This window comes from Eurypyga helias, unplaced genomic scaffold (assembly GCF_000690775.1).
Source record: "Eurypyga helias isolate BGI_N326 unplaced genomic scaffold, ASM69077v1 scaffold13482, whole genome shotgun sequence".
NCBI classification, from domain to species: Eukaryota; Metazoa; Chordata; class Aves; order Eurypygiformes; family Eurypygidae; genus Eurypyga; species Eurypyga helias.
The window spans coordinates 61317-82700 of NW_010235396.1; the positions used below are offsets into that span (position 1 = coordinate 61317).

Consider the following 21384-nt stretch of genomic DNA (forward strand, 5'->3'; position numbering starts at 1 on the left):
CTCATGACTGCCCATGCACTTTCAAGCTGCTGAGGTGTTCACAGCACAGCCTGGACAGCTCAACGACACAAAACCAGCTCTGCAATCCAGACAAGCTTGGAATCTACCCAGGGATTTCCCGAGCTGGATCTCTGGCATGAATATGGCTACAATTCCTAAGTCAGCAAACAGGATCAGTGCTAAGACCCAGCGATCATAATGGCTTATTACTGCACTCTGAGGCCTGCTCCATCTTCATCTGGACCAATTGCGTATTCCTTCTGCTGGAAACACTGCCATTTTCTGTCACCTAGTGTTGCAGTCACTGCCTTCCAAACAGATTATGCTCGGGATCTCTCTTCTGTATTTTCAGCACTCTGCTGCCCTTATAATGATGTTCGCTAGGCTAATATCTGGGTTTGATTTAGTGTGTCTATCATGCAAAAGCCAACAAGTAGCTTACTGAGGTCACATTTGTTCTGGTGGGCTGAATCATTCCTGTCTGATTCATATTTTGTGGCAAATAGCCAGCAGCTCCAGTTACATCAATGAGCTAAAGTATTAATAGATACTAATCTGGCAGCTCAGAAGGGAAAAATAGATGGCAGTAATAAGGATGTGTCATTCTTGCAGGCTCCCATATCCTTCACAAGTGAACTTGTGCAGCATAGATGGAATGGGGTGCATGGGAGCATCTGCCCTGGTTAAGCAAAGCTGACAGGTCAGAGATGTCTTTCTGGGCCTGCTCAGCGTTCCCTGTGACTCCTTGACCTGAGGGAACGTGATCTGATCATTAGATACTGAGGCTGGCCATCCCAAACTGTTTTCTTCCCTAGCATTTATTTTATTTTGTTTTGCTTCCTGCAGGCCAGCCAGCTGGGAGTGTACCGGGCCTTTGTGGATAACTATGAAGTTGCTATGGAAACAGCAGAGAAATGCTGCCAAGCCAATGCTCAGTTTGCTGAAATCTCTGAGGTAATGTCATGGTACTCAGACACACAAGCCGACTGGATCTGACTAATACCCTGCGATGTCACTCCTGTCTATCCTCCAAGTATCTTTGCAGCCCTCACTTCTGGAGGAGTTGTGAGCTGCCATAGACTCACTGCTTCAGCTCATGTTCTCACAGCAATTTACACTTTGGGCTAATAGAGATTATCTTATAGACAGCCTTTATGTGCTGTCCTCACCCACAGCATCTTGTGAAAACTGGCATTGCTCTGAACTTCTCAGCTCTGTGCCACCTTTTTTGCATTTCTAGAAGGGAAAGCTGTATTTCAAATATTTCTCTTGCTAATGATGATGCTACTGTGGTGTAAACAGTCTTCCTTAATGGCCTTCATTATGGCTGTCAGTGGAATTGCAGGCTTTACTGGCATGGAGAGGAGGAGAGGGTAGCTCTCTGTTTAAAAAGCAAGTGTGTCAAGTGTAATCTATAACACAATTCATCAGGCTGCTCTGATTTCCTCTCTTTCAGAGGAGTACTTTGTGTCAAAACATTTTGAATACTATTTCAGTCTTCCCAGGGCACCAGCTTTGCCTGCAATGCATGGTCTCATTGGCTTTATATTGCAGGCATTCCGTCTTGAAGAACTCGATTGCCAAGAAAGTGTGAACTTCATATGTGTGTCCTTAAAAAAACGAAAAAGGCAGATAAATAATCAGAGCTGAATAGTACTGTGCATATTTATTGCCCTGAAAAACCTCCCGAGTACATTTGATATTGCATGTCCCTTTAGATTTTTATGATAAAGAGGTAAAATAAAATAAACCATGTTCCCTCTGTGAAATAAGGAAAGCACGGCTTGCCTTTTGGGATCTGCTGTACTACTCATCACAGTGCAAATATCTTCTATTCTCTCTTTTCCTGAGAATTTCCATCAGGTTCTGGTCCTTTGCCCGACCACTTCTGTGCTCTAGTGGTATCAACGCATTAGTAAAGTAGCTTCCCCTGTACTTTTCTTTCAGTACTGAAATGCACTTCATGGACTTTCCCATTTATTAACAGTAATATGTATAGATAGCATTGTGATCGTCCGTAGAAGACGGAATGGAGATAAAGGCCGCAGGGCCCTGGGCTCTGTGCAGATGTGATCCCTCAGTTTGTCTGTTTTCTGAAGAATAATTCTGAAATCATGCTAGTATCTACAGTACTTGGAATGATGGTGATGAGAGTTTGCATTTGTGGCCTGGCGAGGATTTTGGAGCTTAGCACATAAATGCATGTAGCTTCACGGTCCATCTGCAAAGAGAAGAGTCACAGGCATTGTTTCTTTTCTGCCATGGAAGAGGGCTGACTGTCCAAGGTCACCCAGCTCCGAGTACAGGTGTAAGGAAGTATAACCCGGGGGTACTGAATCCCAATCCTGTACTTTATTGGTGGTGTACACATGCTGTGACAGTGGCTGCATCCTCATGGACGTGGCTTTCTCCTGCAGATGTTTCAAAACTTCACCATCCTTGTCGCTATAGGTGGTTCCCTGCATCTCTATTGACATGCACTCCTAAGAAAATCACTTCATATTTGAGATGTGTGGGTGCCTGTGACATGGCAATGGTGGGTTTACCAAGAAGGAAAGCACATTTTCCTTCACTGACTTGAGCTGTGATAGGGCTGTCCTCCAGTCACAGAGGCCTCCCTTGGAGGAGCAAGTAGTCTCTTACATTCCCATGTGATATTTCAAGGTGATTGACCGTGTGCTACGTGGGTTTTCTTTTTCTTTTAGAATCTAAAAGCTAGAAGCACAAAGGAATCTAAAGATCAGACGACGAAAAATTCCTTGGAAAGTGAGTGATCCATGCAGAGGAGACTGTGGTTTGTCAGGACTGTGTGGGGGCTGTTGCCAAACCTCCGCTCTCCCTTTGTCTTTTTAAATGCTGGAAGGTTATGGAGTCGCTTCGGCTCTACCTGGGAAATGAGTTCCCTTTTGCTAAGTAGCAGATCTTGTGCATAGTAAGCTGCATGCATGCATGGGGAAGCCCCTGGCCAGCTCAAAACCTCATCAGTTCCTTTAGGCAAAACCAGGCCAACCAAAGGACTGCTGTGGTTTTAGGGAACATCTGCTACTGGGGACAGCACAAGTGCAGTCCTAACAGTTACTGATATGTGGGTTTTGCCCTGTGCTAGCATCTAGAGGGTCTGGTCATGATCAGGTTCCGTGGTGCTTGTCTCTGTGCACATAAGTAGAAGACAACCCAAGAAGCTTCCATACTCACTAAGCTTCCATACTCACTTCTTGTTACAAGAAGCTTCCATACTTACTAATATAAAAGCCATTTCCCTTCCTGTTTTGGCCTATTATCAGGATTTGGAAGCGCTCAACATGTCATGCTGAACTCCGGAACGAGACATGCACTGGCAACCTTTCAGGGACCTTCTTGGCAACTTTAAGAGTGCAAGGCCTGATTCTGACCTGTGGGAGCGGGCAGGTTGCCAGGCAGTTGTCGGAGGTGTGCCATGCTGTGCGCAGTTGTTCTGTGCTACCTTGTGTGCTCCTCAGCCAGTCTGGCAGGGTGCGCTCACCAGCAGGCATCTGTTTGCTGTGGAACATGTTTCCTTCCTGTGTGTTAGTGGCTGTGCAGCACATTAGCCTTAGAGAAGGGAATTTTCCAGTAGCTCATTGGTTAATAACCTATGCCTGTACATACAGTTGCATTGGAGAGGTTGCTCTGAGGGGCTGTATTTAAGTATCTCATCCTTATCTTCCTGCTGCTTTTTTCACAGCTCTGTTATACAAGCCAGTGGATCGAGTGACTCGCAGCACACTTGTCCTGCATGTAAGTATCTGAAGGGTAATTTTCAAAATTTAGGCCCCTTTCCTATTTTCTTCACACTTCAGGTTTCCCATGGAGCTGCAGGACTGCAAAAATAAACCTGTCATACTGCCTAAGGGTCTCTTGCCTTTACACTAAGGAGGGGGAGTCCTTAGGCAGGACTCTTCTGCCTCTTCAGTGGTGTAACCAAGAAGTGCAGAGTATTATCCTCTTCCTCTACAGCTAAAGCCTTGCTCTGATATGTAAGAAGAGGCTGGAGCTTCTTGTCCTATAGCTCTTGTTAGGGGCCCTCAGACCCTTCTGCTTTCCAGTGCTGCTCATGGTTCTTTTCTTTCTTTGTGTTCCCGGTGTCAGGATTTGCTTAAGCACACTCCAGTGAGCCACCCTGATCATCCACTCCTGCAGGATGCTCTGCGGATCTCGCAGAACTTCCTCTCCAGCATCAACGAGGAGATCACTCCTCGCCGGCAGTCCATGACTGTAAAGAAGGGAGAGGTGAGCCTTCCTGCTTTCCTTATTTTCTCAGTTTCTAAATGCTGGTTGTGCCTGTTCTGTAGAGCAGACTAGGAAGTTACGCTGTTAATTCATTTGTTGCTAAGATACACTTTATGCAGTGTCCTTGTTCTCTAAAGGATGTGGTACAGCTCCTCTCTGTTTGGAAAACGGTTTGGAAACCCAGAGGAAAAGTACAATTAGAGTCTTGTCCTTTGTGTTCTTACAATAATTTGTCATACGTAATTTCTATATTGCTATGCACTAATTGGATTTGTATTTTACCTGCAAACTGAAACCAAACAGGAAGCCTGGCTGGAGGAAGAAGTGGCGTAACATCAGAAATCATAAAAGATTAGGAAAAGCTGTTTTCCAGAATCTTCATTCTTGCCATCAGACTCATTTTTTGCATCATTTCTAAAGAATGTTGTAAATGGGACTAGGAAGCAAAACAAATTGAATGGGCTGGGGAAGCTAAGGGAGGTGACTGACTCCTATGGTGTAATATAACTTCTCGGCTCTGCTGGGAGCTGGACTACACCCAGAAGGTTCTAAGGTGTGCTTTCCTTTTACCTGTGTGCAGTGTTGTGCAAGGAGGGCATAGAGCTACGCAGCGGTGAAGTCCTGCATGCCTCAATGGGCTTGGTTCGCCTGCCTCATAGTTTCATTAGAAAGCAGTTCAGCCCTTCCTGATGAGGAAAGCCCAGGACTGACAGAAGTATTGAGAAAGAAAGATGCAGAGAGGAGCAGCTCAGATAGTGTATGTGTAAAAGGAATTGTGGCAGCATGCCAGAGACGCTGGCTGATCAAAAGTGACACGAATTGCCCTGTAAAAAAACATCTCTTAAAAAGCCCAGGAGATTATTAAGATACCATGAACTTCTGTGATGTATTCCCAAGTTCTGTTAGCTAAACATGCTTGCTTTTAGCTGATTTTCAGTTGACAAAAGATTTGCTAGAAGCTGCAGTACTGGGAATTGGGGGCACTTTGTCCTGCAAGTTTTGCTCATTGTCTCATTTTGTCAGCTGAGGAAGTCTGCAGCTGAGGAGAGGTGGGCTGAGCAATTGAAGGCTGAGGTAGAAGCTCAGACATCAGTTACCAGGGCCTCGGTGATAGTAGATGGCCTCATTAAAGTGGATGCTGATAGAGTTGTAGCAGGAATTGCAGGCTAGAATGCCCCCTCGCAGGGGAGGGAATATTTTGTCTTCTCCCATCATCTGTCAGCATTTCAATGAGGGATGCAGGCTTGGAAAAGTGTCATGCAGAATCCTAATGAGGTGCCAGAGCCCAGGCAGAGGGGCAGGCTCAAGAGGATAATCCTGATGGTCTCTTTTTAGAGTGGTGTTTCTGTCAGATCTTAGAAAGCAGGAAGAGGAGGCTTGTCAGGATTGGGCTCAGCAGGCCTGTTCACACTCTCACTGGTCCTGTAGATACTCCATGTATGGTGTGGGGAGGGGAGGAAGGAGACACACCCAAGGAGAGAGTGTGGGTGTGCTGGGGCGGGTTGGGAACCCCTTGTGCTCTCACTCACTGCATACAGCTTGCACTGAGCCCAGGGAAGAAAAGGACTTGCTTCTGATGCTTCCTTGCTTTCAGAGTTTGCCTTCCACTCTGGGAATCTGACAGTAGATAGTCTCTTTAGTCATTTGGCACCAATATCGCACTGTTTTCAAAAGCATAATGCCCCAGTTGACACCTCTCTGTGTCTAGAGAGTATGTATGTTCACTGTCTGCGTAGTAATCCAGGGACACAAGTCTGCTCCCATCTACTCTGTGTGGGTTAGTGATGGCTGCTCCTTCCCACAAGCTACTCAGCTCGGGGTCATAGCTGGGTTTTGTTTATGCCTGTAAATCTCTCCTTTTCTACTTATCCTTTCCTCCCACTCGCCTTGCTTGTGCTTCCCCTAGGGTGACAGGACAGTGTGCAGTTTGCATCTCCTAATTGACTGCTCTCAATGCATAATGCATTTTTTATTTTAATGAATCACCAGCTTGCTTTGATGGCTTTTTTCATTATTTGTCTTCCTCCCATTGAAATTTCCTTGGTGGAAAGGAAGGAGGGAAAACAGCTCTTTCCCCTCATGTACTGCTGAGGTGCTGATCTCAGTTATCTTTTTTTCCCAGTCCCTGCCTTTTATGTGGAATATTTTTCCCCTTTGAGTGCGTTGTGGGGAGGAGTCAAATCTGCTTTGCCAGCCTCTTGCTCCAGCTCTTTTTTTCAGGATTGCTTTGAACTGGAGAAAGCAGCCAGTTGTTAATCTCCCTAGTGACAGAGAGGAGTGCAGGTCAGGAGAGAGTACAGGCTCATCAGCATAGTATTCCTCCCTTTTGCAAAAGGTGATTCCCTGCGCCGGGAGCCTTGACTCAGTCTGACCTGCCCACTGTCTTCCCGCATGATGTTGGGTGGCCTTCCTGCATGCCAGCCCCCTGGTTCTGCTTGGCTCTGTAGGCTTTTTTCTAATTCTAGACTTATGCATATAAACTGAAAGGTTTTTGTGATGTGCGGATCTGGTTTTGTTTGCTGGGCGGAATGAGGATTTCAGGTGGTACAAGGAGGTGGCAACAAAGGGAGTAAAACTGTTCACCAGAGGGACAGAAAGGGCTACAACAAGGATGGCAGTATTGATGGATTGAGCCTACGAACACATAGTTTGGTCCTTGCTGCCTGCCAGGCTGACTGTAGTGAGTCTTCTCTGCTCTGTGCTTTGCTGAGGGATGCGCTACAGCAGAGCCTGGGAAGCCCCAGCTCCAGCCTGGCAACACAGGGGAGCCAGGAGGGTTTATCTGCGCTTTTGGGTCTGTTTCCATTCAGCCCTGTCTGCTATATTCTCTTGCTCCCTCCTCCCTCCTTCTGACTCAGAATGTAAGTCATGGAGAATCTTCCACGCCTTAGGACCATGGAGCAGGCATCTCATTTGCCCAGTGCTGATCCTTTTTCACCACTATCCTCTTGGCTTAAATAGGGAACCTCTTTAAGATTCTACTGGGGATGGTCCCTGGGGGAAGCGGGAAGACAAATGCTTTGAGGTGGAGTATGGGCCACTATTATGTGCGAGAAGGAAGGGAGTAATAACCTTTCAAGTCTTGTTAACAGCAAAGCTATATGTACTGCCTGGTTTTTCTCAACTAAGCCTGGATGCAAAAGACTCTAGAGCTTGTGTTGTCTTTCCTTGCCAGAAGTAAAGGCTTCTGTTTCCAGCTAATTCAGCCAATTCTTGTAAAGCAGAAGTTAATGAAACTTCAAAAAATTGCATAGTTCATTGGGAGGTGGCGGTTCCGTCCCCAGTGGAATAGTTGAGGGATGCTCATCTAATCTCTGTGCCAGGTGTTGTGTCAGGGCAGCTCAGACCAACCCGAGTGGTGCTGCCTGCTGTGCTGCCTTGCCCCTGGCCGCACAGTCCCACCCTCTCTGAAGTGTTCACGTTGGTATTTGTGTGAGCCCACAGTGGCATGGAGGAATAGAGCTGCTTAAAAATGAAGCCTTTTTGAGTTTTGGGTCACCCCATTGGCTGAGTGGCTTAGTGTCGGCTCTCATGGGCACCAGTCCAGACACAAGGGCTGACAGGCAGTTCCTTCTGGGATCGATCCCACTAGGTCACGTGTTGGATCATCTTGCGCTACTGTGCACCTTTTCCCTTGCCCTGGAGAGAAGAGGTGCCTGGCAAGCTGCTCTACCACGTTTCTAAATGTGGTTTTAAACTGCAGTGGGGACTGGGTGTCATTGCCTTAGGCTCCTGTTTAACTTGGTAGAGACCAAGCACGCTAGGGAAGAGAAAGGACAAAGGACACTTGCAAGGGAGCAGAAGTGTAAACTAAAGCCTTGGAAAAGCTAAGCTTAGACACAGGCAGCCATACACAGTTTGAGGTCTGGTGCCTACTGCTTCTGGAGGCCTTGGGCAGATGTTGGCAATAGAGCAGTCAAAAATGATCTTGGATGCTTCACACTGTCTTCCAGCTGGAGTTGGTGAGCTCCTGGTGACAGAAGCTTTGGAAAGCAAACTGAAATGCTATTAAAATGCTCAAAGAGCAGACAGTTAGCTCCCTAGGCAGAGCATCTCCTTATTCTGCAATTCTGGTCTTGCAACACACGCACACACACACGAGGAATCATTTTCTTCCTACGCTCTGCAGAAAGCCAAACCACCTCTTCCTCACTGACATATGCCAATACCCATCTCCTGCTTTTACCCTCCTCCTCCTGCATCACACATGTTCCAGCCCTTCCTGGGGCTCTCACCCACGCACGCTGCAGGCCTCTGCTGTCACCACATCGGGTGAGCTCCTCAGCACACGAGTGAGGACACGGCCTTTTGTACAGCTGTCGTTCTGGATGAGTAGGTTTTTAAATTCCGCTTTTTGTAATGTGTCTCAGACAAGCTGGGCTTCTGCCACACTTTCTGGAGTTAAACAGTACATGACGGCAGCAGGATTTATCATATGCAAACAGCACAAAAACACTGTAGGATGAGTAGGTGAGCATACAGGTAGTCGTGAGGTTGGTAGCCGAGGAGGGGGAGATGCTCACTGACAGAGGTAAGAGGGGGAGGACAGCAATAAGCAATCCAAAGAGGATATCCAAGCACTGAAAGATGTACAGGGAGAGCTCTTGAGGTGGGTGGGAAAAGCAGCAGGTGAAAACATGCAAAGGAAAGCAGGGCCTAGACAAGAAACTTGGGACCTGTACTGCACCAGTACAGGAGCTTTGCAAGAGCCAGTGAAGGTAACAGTCTGCCCAGGCCCTGCTCAAGAGACTGAAGATGATCCTAATTCACTCCATTATGATGCAAAATAGGAAGTTTTTTTCCTAGGCCTCCTGGAACATCTTTCTATAGCTGTGCTGGACACCTGACAGTCTTGGGGCTGTCTGTGGAAGAGGTCACTCTGCCACTGTACTGCCACTCTGATCCTAAGCTTATGGTGTTTTGGATGTTTATTTGGTGTTCCTGTAGTCTATACGTCATTTCAAGGTATTTTAGGCAACCTTTGGCACCTTTGGTAGCCTTAGCAAACAAAGTAACTTTGGAAACAAGCTAAAGAGGTGGCTTCTCACACATGGGCTACTGCATGTCGTGTTCAGCGGGGCCACCCAGCCAAAAGACTCGATGTTTCAGGAGACCGTCAAAGGAATAGCTGTTGCTGGCCCTGAGTGGGAGGAGTTGACTGAAGTGGCTTTGGTTCCCAAACTGCTAGAGGAGGCTTGTGGAGCTGAGGTGGCATGGGCATCTGACCAGCACAAGTCCTGTGTGAGGGGGCTGCTGGCTTCCCCCTCGTGGGGTAGAATGGGCTGACTCCTGTCAACAGCTCCAGGAGGGTACCCAGGGCTCCCTCACTGCAGGGTTTGGCAGGGCTCTGGTAAGCCGGTTGGGAAATCCTTTTATTGTTTCCCTCTGACCTGATGACCCCTCCCTCAAAGATGAATCATTTGCAACAAAGGATATGGCCCTTTGCTGGAAGCACTTCTCCTCTGCTCTGCTGGTGCTGAGCAGCCTGGGGCATGCCTGTTGTGCCCAGCCCCAACGAAAGTCCTGTTTTCTCAGGGAAGCTGGTAGTTAGATCTAATTCCAAGCTCCACACCCCTGTGAGGAGAGATCCCCTGACATGATCCACAAACTCTTTTTCCTGTCCGACACCCCAGATGTGACAGTGTGCCCCTGCTCCTCGCTGAAGGGAGACCTTCCCAACCAGCTCATGACTGAGAAGCTCAGTGTTTCCCTCTGAGTGACTGGCTAGAACACATCCCTTTCACCTCTTTACTTCTGGTCCAGTCAAGCTTAGGAAATACAGCCTTGCCGTCTTTCCACCCAGCTCTCTTTCTGGGAGATCATGCTGCCAAAGACTTTTTGCTGCCTCGTGGTAGCACGGGGTCTGTTGCAGTCTGGGTATTTTGTACCCAGGAGTGCTAGCCAAAACGAACGCGGTGCAAATGAGTGGTACCTCAGTCCCCAACAGACTGTTGAATCACACCCCTGGTTTTGGCACCGTATGGCTGAGCTTTCTGCTTGGGTTTTGGGGACATGCAGGCCATAGAGCGTGGCTGCTTGGAGGAAATCTGCTGGGGTGGTGACAGCCAAGGTCTGTGCAGTGGCAGGTTAGGTGCAACTTCAGAAGGCAGGAGGAGGGGCGGCCTGGTTGGACCAGGCAGGCCATGCGGGAGGTCTGTACCTTTCCTGCAGGGAATACGGATGGGCTCTTTTCTTCCTACTTTGTGAGGGGCTGTCACAAAAGTTTCCAGTCACTGGTGCCTCTGTATGGGCTTCCCCTTCACTTGAGGACATGCTTGTCTTCAAAATATTCTGGTCTCAATAATGGCGCTGCAATACTGCCAAAACCAGGCTGAGCAGTAGTCCTTCACAGCCCTCCAGCAGCTCTCATGGCCCTGTACCCTCCGCGGCCTGTTGGCACATCGCTGGCCATGTTGTTGTCCTGTCTGTGACCAGAGACATCTTCCCGGGATGGGGTGCCAAGGCTGAGCTCTGGACTAGCCTGGGGCACTTTTTAGTTGGGAGCTCTCAGCGGGGTGCTGGGCTGGGGTCTGGCTCATCTCCCGCACTGCCAGTGCCTGGCAGAGGGGGACAGAAGCCAGGTGGGGACCGGGCCATGTCCCTGCCAGCTAGGGAAGGGACAGTGCTACATCCTGCTGGGTAGCAGAGATGAGCGAGCTGTGAGAACATCTTTACACCTACGAACAATGAGCAGAGGTTGAGCTGGCAACAAGCAGCTATTCTCATTGCCCTGGAGGAGCTGAGCTGATTTGCAGCGTAATTAACATGCATTAGATCTAGAAACCTGAGATTAGGGTTTTGGCTTGCTCAGAAAATACTCTTCCCTGCTTCATTACTGCTCCCAAATGAAATTCTTTGCAGCTGTGGAGCATGTTGTTGCTACTGACAGCGCACCACCTCCTTTTTACTTATTATTTTTAAAGTTCAGTGTTTCTGGTCCCCTACCTGGGTTGTGCACCAGGCGGGAGGGGGAGGCATGCACAAGTGCGCATCAGCAGCAGGGACATGAGTGCAGGCAGGCGTTCTCTCCGGAGCCATTGAGGAGAAGCCAGGAGGATCACGCCCACCTAAAAGTAAACATTAACATATGTACAGGCCTCTCTGAGCCTAAATCACTGCTGGATCCCAGATCTCCACAGACTCCTGCCCAGAGATGGCGCAACACTCTGCTAGGGAGCAGCCTCACTCCTGGCACTCTGGGAAAGGTGCAGCTTTTGCTGCTGCTCACAGATTTCCAGGACCTTGGTGTGATGGAAGGCAGCACCAGGATGAGATGCTGACACTGTGCTTTAACAGCTAGCTGTGGGGCTCGTGCAGCTGCAGGCAGGAAAATGCAGACTTTTAGTCCATGTCAGGAAGTTTAAATTGCTGTAGGACAGAGCGTGGAAGCAAGAATTATGTCTGCAAGGGCATTTCTCTGCGTGTGTTCTTGCCACACTGCCTGCTGGGCTCAGGACTGATGTGGTTTGTTTTCGTTTTGGAGAGCCAAGATGGGCTGGGTGGTAGGCGGAAGGAGAGGCAGCGTGGGGGTTTGCACTCCCACACCCTCTGCAGTAAATGTGTGCAGGACTTGTTAAGTCACGCCGCAAACAGAAACCGTGGGGCGTAACCTGAGAAACTGAGGCATGAGTGCTGGTGTGGATGGCCTGGCCTTGCTCAGGGTAACCGTTTCCTGCTGCGTACTGGAGCACAGCTGCCTCCTGGAAAGGAGCAGTTCTCCTGTATGTGTTTCCCAGCGTGGGGATCGCAGAGACACTGCCGGTCGGGAGTGAGTCCTGGCAAGTCCCGAGCTTGGGCCTGGAGAAGGCTGGCAGTGAGGAGCTGCGGGAGGTGTTGGTTAGTGCCGGATGGTGTCAGCGGATCTCTCATCCCAGCCACACTGCTGTCAGGGCATATATGGTAGGTGTAAGGGGTCACTCCTTGGTGTCCGGGGAGCATCCTCCCAGCTGGAATAGCAAGGAAATAGTACAGGTCAGGAAAAAGTACCCTGGCATACCTATGTGGAGGTGATGGTTCCTGCCTGTACTGGCTGTGCAGCAAGGCAGCCCTGACAGTTACATACATTGTTGGGAATAACTTTTGCCCAGAGTCATTAATACCCCTGACTTCTGTTTGAAAAACAGTGGGAGGTACCTGTTCCAGATGTGCACTCAGATTCCTATTGATCCTGACATCAGAGCAGAAGGCCTGAGCGTAGGGCACGGCTTGAAACTCCCGGCTTGGTCACCGGGAAGAGCAGACAGCCATCTGTCTCGGTGCTGGTGCTCCAGCCTTTTCTCTTTTAACCATGGAGCCCCCACAAGGGAGTTAGAAAGTGATGCTTCTGCCTGCCAACGTGTGCCTCTTTTTTAGGAAGGTGAAAAGCTCCCTGGAACTAGAAGCAGCAGTAAAGGCATCAGGGCTGTGCATCTTCTTTGCATCCTCTAGGTTTGGGGAATTTTTCTATGATATAAAAAGAGATTTAACTAGGCGTGGGGTGGGGGCATATCCAGATGGTCCCATTTAAACACAGGCTGCTAAGGGACTACTGAGAAGTTTGCTAGATACACATTTTGTTCAGGAATCGTCCCTTAACAGCCCTTGTTATAAAGAAGCAGCAATGGCACGCAGCTGTTGATGCTGACAAACTGCTGTTGTGAACGGGGAGCGAGGTGCTGGGGTTGTTGGCTCCTCTCTCTCCCTGGTGGGGTAGCTTGAGCGGAATTCAGGGGCTGGGTAAGTGACTCTCAGAAAAGTGGTGTTTGCTGCTCTCTGCTGGTGTGTACGGGGTGATATGCTGCCATGGGTGCGCAGAAGCTGGGTGCTGACTCGTGATAAATTGCTCTTGAGCTCACGAGCAGGTACTGGGGAGCAGCCTGAAGTCTGGCCCAGAACCAGGTAAGAAAGGAGATGTACGGCCGTTTCTACTCCTGCGAGGGAGAGCAGCAGCAGGGAGCAGAGCCTGCAAGGGGCATTGAACATCCTTTTTTCTGAGTTAGACCAATTCACTGACTTGGCTCTGGTAGGAGTCATGGCTAAGAACGAGTTGCCCCCGTGCCAGATCTGGGGCTCCCAGTGCACTAACTAAAATGGTTTTTTTCTGCTTTATCACCAGCACCGGCAGCTCCTGAAGGACAGTTTCATGGTGGAGCTGGTTGAGGGGGCTCGCAAACTACGTCATGTCTTTCTTTTTACTGATCTCTTCCTGTGTGCCAAGCTCAAGAAGCAGATTGGAGGGTGAGGCTTTCCTTCTGGACTATGCTTTGCATCTCAGCTTCAGTAGAATCCTGGGATCAGCCAGCAATTTTAGTTGAATATGAATTCCCTAGATCTGGTAACCATAATCCCCAAGATGTAGTTAGACAAGCAATGATCAGCAAGGTAGCACTGTCTATTGTATGAGACCTTGGCCAAGTCTTGATCACTCAGGAAAGGTTAATTCCTCCCCTCCCCCCCTAACCCTGAGCCCTCCTTGGGAAAATAGCATATGCTGTAGCTGCTGGCATTCTGGACAAATGCCATTCATTTTTCTACCTCCCCTTTCTTTTAATAGGTGACACTCTTCACTTTCTTTTGTTATGAAGGTTATTAATTTTGGCCTTGCAGCTACAGCCAGTTAACAGTTTTGCAGAAAAACAGAAAAGGTACAATAAACAGACCATGCGTGGCAAAATGCAGCCATACAAATGGGTTTGTTGACATTTTTCACAAATGAGGCAGAGGGAACATTTACCAACATACCTGCCTCAAACAAGGCTTCTCTACATTTGGGACATGTTTCCGCTCTGGGATACCCCTCTCATCTTCTTGTCCTCCTCAGGCAACAAGTTGTCCCTGCCCCTTTTGAAGCACGTGCTTGTGAGGAATGATCCTTCAAAAGAGTGGGACGTTTCCAGTAGTGGATGTTCCTGACAGGAGAGGTAGAGAGGGAATAAATCAGATGAAACATTTAAAAAGTGAAGTGCTTATCCTTATGAAAGCACTGGAGAATGGCAGTCAGGGGCTGTAGTTTCTTTGTTCTGGTTGCAATACACAGAGGTTTATACATACTGGCTCATCTTGCCCCGCTCTGCTCCCCTAGCTCAGGCAGGAGTGACCTGGCTTTAGACCATGGGTAGCAGCCAGGTCAGAGCCATGGCGTGGCTCTGGAACTTTGCATCTACGGGGGCTTCAAAGAGAGAGCGCTTGGACTGAAAGGGTTCGCAGAAGATCGTTGTGGTTTTTTAGGATGAAAACAACTAGAGCACAAACGAGTTGCTTTGTTACATTCTGTATTGGCCCTTCTGGGCTTTCTTGCTGGAAAGCAGGCCTTACCAGACTTTTCACGGTAAATCCCATGTGGAAAGTTGTGCCCGTTGCTGTATCTTGCCCTCTATAGTGGGGAATGGCCTGTGGGAAGCGGGAGTGGGTGTTGCCCAACACCAGTAATAGTGAAAGGTCTGGACCTTCTGTCTTTCAGAAAAAGCCAGCAGTATGACTGCAAATGGTACATCCCGCTCACTGACCTTAGTTTCCAAATGGTGGATGAGTCTGAGGCAGTGCCCAATATCCCACTGGTACCTGATGAGGAACTGGATGCCATGAAGATCAAGATATCCCAGATCAAGAATGATATCCAGCGTGAGAAGGTAAAAGGGGTTGGGTACTCCATGCCAAGCCCAGACTCAGTGTCTCTGCTGAGATGAGGTGCTGAGAGAAGCAGCGTTCCCAGAGCTGCACAGCGTGGGGAGTCATGCTAAAACAGATTGTTCAGCAGAGGTTTGTGGTGCACCTCTGTTATCAGTGATACCCAGACACTGCATCCATCATCGCTTTGAATGATGGTGTCCTGTGAGGAGGCAGAAACAAAAAGAGGGCAAATTTCTTATGCTATGGACCCAAGAAGGACTGGGACTGTGGCATGCCAATTTCTGGCTGTTAAAGTGTGATCCTGCAAGTATTTTGGTCAGAAGCCATGTACTTCTGAATTTTTCCAGGCTCAGTTATGCTTCTGAAGCTTATTCTGACTTCACTGGTGTCACAACACCAGTAAATGCAAGGAGAACACCAGTTACGCTGACCAGACAGTCTGACACAGATGCGGTGTCTCTGACCTAGGCTTCTTTTTGCTTGCAAGACATGTTAGCTCAGAGATACTAGACTCCAAACCTTCCTGGAATCTGAAACAGAAATAAGAGTTTGAAAACTGAAAGCCTGCTGGTGTGTAGGACAGGATATGAATAGCATGGCTTGTACCGTGAGAAGACTATCCTCTGCTCTTCCAAAGAACATGCTTCCACCTCTCTGCCCTGGCTGGCTTTCAGAGAGAGCTTCCTGGAAAAAGTTATTAGGAGGAACACCATGTGTAAGCCCCTTACTCACAAGGTGTAGGTGTCGGAGATACGTACTTCAGTGCATCAGTGCCAAACAATATACATGGTTGGGTTTGGGACCGGGTTTTCTGCAAGAAAAACCTTGGGTTTAGCTGACTTCTGTTGAAAATGGATCTGTGGTGGGTAGAAAAGCATGTGGTGACAGCATTCTGTAGAGCTTGTAGAGAAGTTCCTTCCAGTCTCCTTGGGTCCTCCACGAGCATCCTTAACTGGCAGTGCTATGGCTGCCCAGTGATATGGTGCTGCTGCAGCCTCTGGAACAGCACGTACAGGGTGTAGATGTGAGGCCACGCAGTTCTGCACCTCTGTCTGGGGCAGCTGGAACTCGGGAACAGAGCCAGCTCTGAGCGTAGAGGTACTGTGGGTAACATCTCGCGGAGCAGCTGGGAGCCCTATGGATCCTGGTGAGACCATTTCTCCTGCCTGGGGTCATTTGGCTACTCCCAGAGGGAGGGGACTGTGGATCTTAAAATCTGTGTCAGTGTAACTGGGGGCAGACGTTGGAGCATAACGTTTGTCTTCTGTCTCACTCTCTCCCCCACCCTTCAGAGGGCCAATAAGGGCAGCAAGGTCATTGAGAGGTTGAAAAAGAAGCTCTCAGAGCAGGAATCCCTCCTACTGCTGATGTCTCCCAACATGGCCTTCCGGGTGCACAATCGCAATGGCAAGGTGAGTGGCTCTTCTGCTCTCCCGCAGTGTGCAATAGGTCGGGGTGAGGGGGGGTGTTTGTATATGCTGTTGTACAAGGTGGTCGTCCTGTCTGGCCAGAAAGCACTTTCCAAGCAGCAGGCACCTAACCCTTGCAACAGCAAAGGTTATGATGACATCTTGAATGGCATTAAAAAAATAACATTAGAAATTAACCCCCTACCTCAGGACCTGCCCTGGCAGAGCAACAGGATCGGCTCTCCGCCCCTGTGGTAAAGCTCTGCAGCAGCTGCCTTCTAGACTCCCCTTCAAGTTCAAGGCTTAAGGCGCTCAGGGCACTCTCTTCAGGGCTGTAGGCTGCACTTGGCACCAGGGATGTTTGTTCACAACCATTTGGCTCCTTCAGTGCTGTGGGATGCCGCGTGTGCCACAGGCACTCACTGCTCTGACAGTGCTGTAACCTGTCACCCTGGCCTTTCCATGCACATGGCAAAGGATTGTGACAAGATCCCTGTTACTGCTCAGTCAAAATTCCTCAGCTTGTGTCAGTGTCTAGGCCTGGGGTAGAGGCTTTTGGGTTTCCTGCTGCAGCTGCCATGAGGAATGGCACAGAGCTGTCATGGGCCTCGTGCCACCGGGGACGCAGGTGCTGTTGGCAGGGTGCTGCGAAAGCTCTGGCTGCAGGACCCCATGTGGGTACCGCTGGCACAGTGCTGAGAAGGCACGTTGCCGGAGTCCTGCTTGTCACTGGCAGTGCTGTGACTCAGGGCAATGGGCAGGAGTACTGGGGCAGTATATCCAACAGTTTCCATGGGAAGAGGGTGGGAGGCAGGCATGCCTGCTCAGTGGTCGGTCAAACTAATGCATACGCCGTTTTTCTTCTGTTTTCCTGGGTAGAGTTACACGTTCCTCATTTCATCAGACTATGAAAGGGCAGAGTGGAGGGAGAACATCCGGGAGCAGCAGAAGAAATGTGAGTGTTCCTCAGCTGGCACAAATACTGTGTTCTTACTAGAGAGCAGGGCTCCAGAGGAAGAGGCGTGGAGCAAGGTTCCCTGCAAAAAAAGGGATCTGCGTTGAAATCCACAGCACAACGTGGATGTCTTCCATCTCCACACATCTCTCCCTCCCTGTCTGGGGGACATTTGCTTGCAGAACATGTAGGAAATGTGCAGGGCGAGCACTCAGTGTGTGTAGACATTCCCCTGTTTCCCCCAGAGCTCTGTGCAGTTCCAGGTAGAGGGACCAGCTGCACCCTTCTACCTGGCTCCTTCTGAAGAAACTTATTTATGTCTTTGGCATGGGTGTTATGGCTTCTCAAGAAACTAAGGGCCGCCCCCCCAAAAAAGCTTTGTTTCCTGCGAATCATCCTGAGGCTTTGTACTCCAAGGAGTAGCTAAATGTACCCTCAATGGAGCTGGGCTGCAGCAGCAGTACAGGCCTGAGCACCATGCTACTGTTGCTGAGCATCGCCGAGGGAACAGCTATCCCATGTATGCCCAGAATTTTGAATTTTAATCCCTCCCTCTTTGAATCTCCTTGGCAGGCTTTAAAAGCTTCTCACTTACATCAGTGGAGCTCCAAATGCTGACAAACTCCTGTGTGAAGCTTCAGACAGTGCACAACATTCCCCTCACTATCAATAAGGAAGGTGAGACCTTTGGTTTGTGCTTTCATGTGGTGCAGCTGCAGTGAAAACATACCTCTGCCTACCTCTGTGCATTTCCCTAGAACTGCTCTCGCCGTTTCTTCTTGCTACAGGCTTCAACCTGGTGATGACTTACAACCTGAGAGTTCCTGTATAACCAAAGCTGAGACCATATGTACCCAGCTTGCATAGTTCAGCTGGAGTAGATGATAGTGTACAAAAAGAGCAGTCAGTCATTGCAGTGTTATCTGCTGCAACAGTAAAAATCTAAGCTCCAAATGATATACCTATGTCTAAATTAGTCAAATATTTCTGGATATTCTCCAGTATATATTCATTGACTATTAAATGGTCTTTATATGCAGCCATCGTGCCAGGGGTTGGAGTGCCTGGTGGAGCCTTAGCTTGGGAATGCCTGGGAATCCTTTGGAAGAACCCTAGTTGGCCAAAATTGTGTCAGAGACCATCCTAATTACTATTTAAGTTGCTAGTATAGACTTAGTCTCTATATTTTCCTTTTTATCCTTTGAATTTCTTCCATGCTCTCTTGCTGGCCCTAGAAATGACATTGTAATACACATTGCCAGGAAGTATTACAGGTGGAACTGACGCTGAATCTGGAACAGGCTCCTCTCTGGCCGGAATGGCGAGATGATGTGCTCCTGCCGTCCTTTTTAGGGACAGTTTCCCTTCTGCTCATTAACCTGTGTAATACCGATCCCATCACTCTGGCTCTCACTCTGGGCTCCTCTGTGAACGTAATAAAAATCTTGGGTCTTTTGTGCAGATGACGAGTCCCCAGGTCTGTATGGATTCCTGAATGTCATTGTCCACTCAGCCACGGGATTCAAGCAAAGCTCAAGTGAGTTGCAGCTCTGTAATACACAGAGGTACTGATAGGGGCTTGATAACTGGGGTGCTGTGACAGCTGGGCATGGCCTGGTTTAGGATTGCAGCATCTGGGATGATGGTGAGGAGGAGAGGTAGTTTAGGGAACTGGCAGTGAAACTGGGGCACGTCCATGCTTTGTTAGCCCGTCCTGTTGAACCCGGGACTTGCCAGGTGCTGGCTAACATCACTTAAAAGTATCTTTCAAACAGAGGCAATGTCTGTAGCTCATGACCAGCTCTTCAGAAACACAAATACCACATAATTAACCACTCAGTGAAGATAATGAGTGTTTGATGGCTGGCCTCTAATCTACTCTCGGGGATATTATACAGATGCTGTTCCCAGTGAAATCAGTTCTGATGTGTTGGTGGAGTCCAGCATCCAGCTGGGGAAGTTTAATTTCTCATTGGTGTACACCTTCTGCTCGTTGTGGGTTGATGTGGGGACTCCTGGGTAAGAGTGCACACCTGACTCTCGACAGAGGGTCATACAGCCTTCATACAGCTGGACTGGTACCTCAGCTGCGTGAAGGCAGCTCTGCAGGCCCATATGATGAGATTTGTGCGGGGTAGTGTTACTGGCGCTAATGCAGAGGAGATACAAAGGAAGACACAGCACAAAAGTGATTAATGCAGGTTAGGAGATTCTAGAAATCTGTAAAAAGTTTCTGTCCGTGTCTCCCCTCCCCAGATTTGTACTGCACGTTGGAGGTGGATTCTTTTGGGTATTTTGTGAACAAGGCTAAAACGAGAGTTTACAGAGACACCACGGAGCCCAACTGGAATGAGGTAGGTTGGATTGTTCTTAGTGTGACTTGTTCTGTCTGCCAAACGTCAACGCATGACGGGCGAAGACCTGCAGATGGAAGAACTTGCTGTGTGCTCAGCACTTGTGCTGCAAATGCTGCCTCTGAGAGAACACTTAGGCCAGGCTCACTTGGCTGTCAGGGCTTGCAGAAGATTTTCTCTTGGATTAGCTATAGTTAAACATTTCAGCACAAAGGAGTCTTGTCCAGCATTTCACCAGATGCATGCTTGGTTATTGTTTTGAAGACACAAGTGAAAATATGTTGAAGAAAGAGGTGGTTTTGTCTATTTGTTGTGAGGGGGAAGAATTAGCTATGGACATTTTGCCTGCTTACGGCCAACTCCGGCCTGCTGGGGAGCAAAATTATCTACAAGGAAGGTGGGCGGGTTTGTTTCTTTGAATGATGCTTTGCTGAAACTCAGTGACACCTGAGTAAGGTGGAACTCCTGCTGGGTTTTAAGGTGACTATATTGATTATATAAAGACGAGTGTCCTGCTGTGGTGTATTCACCGCTCTTTCCTTTCCTGGTGCCCTGCAGGAGTTTGAGATTGAGCTGGAAGGCTCACAAACTTTGCGGATTCTGTGCTATGAAAAGTGCTACAACAAAACCAAGCTCACCAAAGAGGACGGAGAGAGCACGGATCGCATAATGGGGAAAGGGCAGATCCAGGTAAGACTGTGCTTAACTCATTCCGGCTACCCTTACTGCAAAACGTAACAGGACTTTGGAATCCTGGAGTGCATCGGGGAGGGTTTTTCTGCCTCTTGATTGTCTCAGCATTGGGGATTTTTCTCCAGACAGGCAGGTATAAAGTGTGATTCACAGGCGGGAAGTCAGCACTTTTCCCTCTTGCCTTATGCCCTGTGCCTACCTCATTACCCTATGGAATAGATGCTTTACGTGAAAATTTACATTTTGATCTCCGATTTGCCTGTTAACTTCAAAAATTCCAGCACAGTATATAGGAACTGCACTGTTGCTGAGCCCTGGGCACTGTTGAGGATGCTCTGTTTCTGACACAAGAGGAAGCAATGAATATACTGTTCCCTCTGTAAATCATGTGGAAGAAATGCTGCCTTCTGTACGTGCTGGAAGTTGATTGATGTATAGCAAAGCCTTGGAGGACAGGCTTATTGTCCTGATAAATGCCATGTCCAGAGGATAGTGTCCGTGACAGCAGGCTGCATCTGAGCGAGATTTTCACTGCTGAGAATCAGCATGGGACACTTTGTCTATGTGGCAAATTTGTGATACAACAGGGGAGGAGATGAGGTGACTGCAGACAGACACTGCTCTTGGGGAGCTGCTGTGTGGTAAGGCACGAAAGCTCCGTGCAGGAGAAATCAGGCCATCAGTGGAGGACAGCATGGGGAACATATGTTCCCCCTTTTCTTCCAGTTTGTTGCACTGGCTGGCCACAGCTTTAGGGGAGCGTTTAAATGCTTGCTCTGAGGACACGTTCTTTGTGTTGGACTGGCTGTTGTACCAAGCAGAGACCCTGCCCAGACACCTTTATCCTTCTGGGACATTGAAAAATACCACCAGTTCTCGCCCTCCGTTTACGTGTGACTCTCCATCACTCCGTGGCTGACAGCTTTCTCCAGCACTCGAGTGACGCTCACCCAGGCCAAGGCCATGTGGGGTATTTCAGAAGCGGCTCTGACGGGGGGCAGCCGGCAGGATCATTTCTCACCCGTAGTCTGGAAGGGTTCTTTGTCTAAATGGGTTTCGTTAGACCTGTTCCCTTCCCTCCCTCCTTGCAGCCCCGAGGCTGCCGTGCCATTTCTAG

At 48.8% G+C, this 21384-nt stretch overlaps 1 protein-coding gene across 2 annotated transcripts in view; it reads left to right on the forward strand.

Moving 5' to 3' along the window:
• The window catches only part of BCR (breakpoint cluster region), a 94622-nt gene that overhangs the window by 60962 nt on the left and 12276 nt on the right, over positions 1-21384 (forward strand). For both annotated transcript variants that reach the window (XM_010146735.1, XM_010146736.1), the window contains exons 5-16: positions 847-954; positions 2706-2766; positions 3704-3756; positions 4108-4248; positions 13343-13464; positions 14687-14855; positions 16149-16268; positions 17145-17220; positions 17794-17898; positions 18683-18757; positions 19477-19574; positions 20133-20264. In XM_010146735.1, the coding sequence (XP_010145037.1) occupies positions 847-954; positions 2706-2766; positions 3704-3756; positions 4108-4248; positions 13343-13464; positions 14687-14855; positions 16149-16268; positions 17145-17220; positions 17794-17898; positions 18683-18757; positions 19477-19574; positions 20133-20264 (1260 nt within the window). The remainder of the gene's footprint in view (positions 1-846; positions 955-2705; positions 2767-3703; positions 3757-4107; positions 4249-13342; positions 13465-14686; positions 14856-16148; positions 16269-17144; positions 17221-17793; positions 17899-18682; positions 18758-19476; positions 19575-20132; positions 20265-21384) is intronic.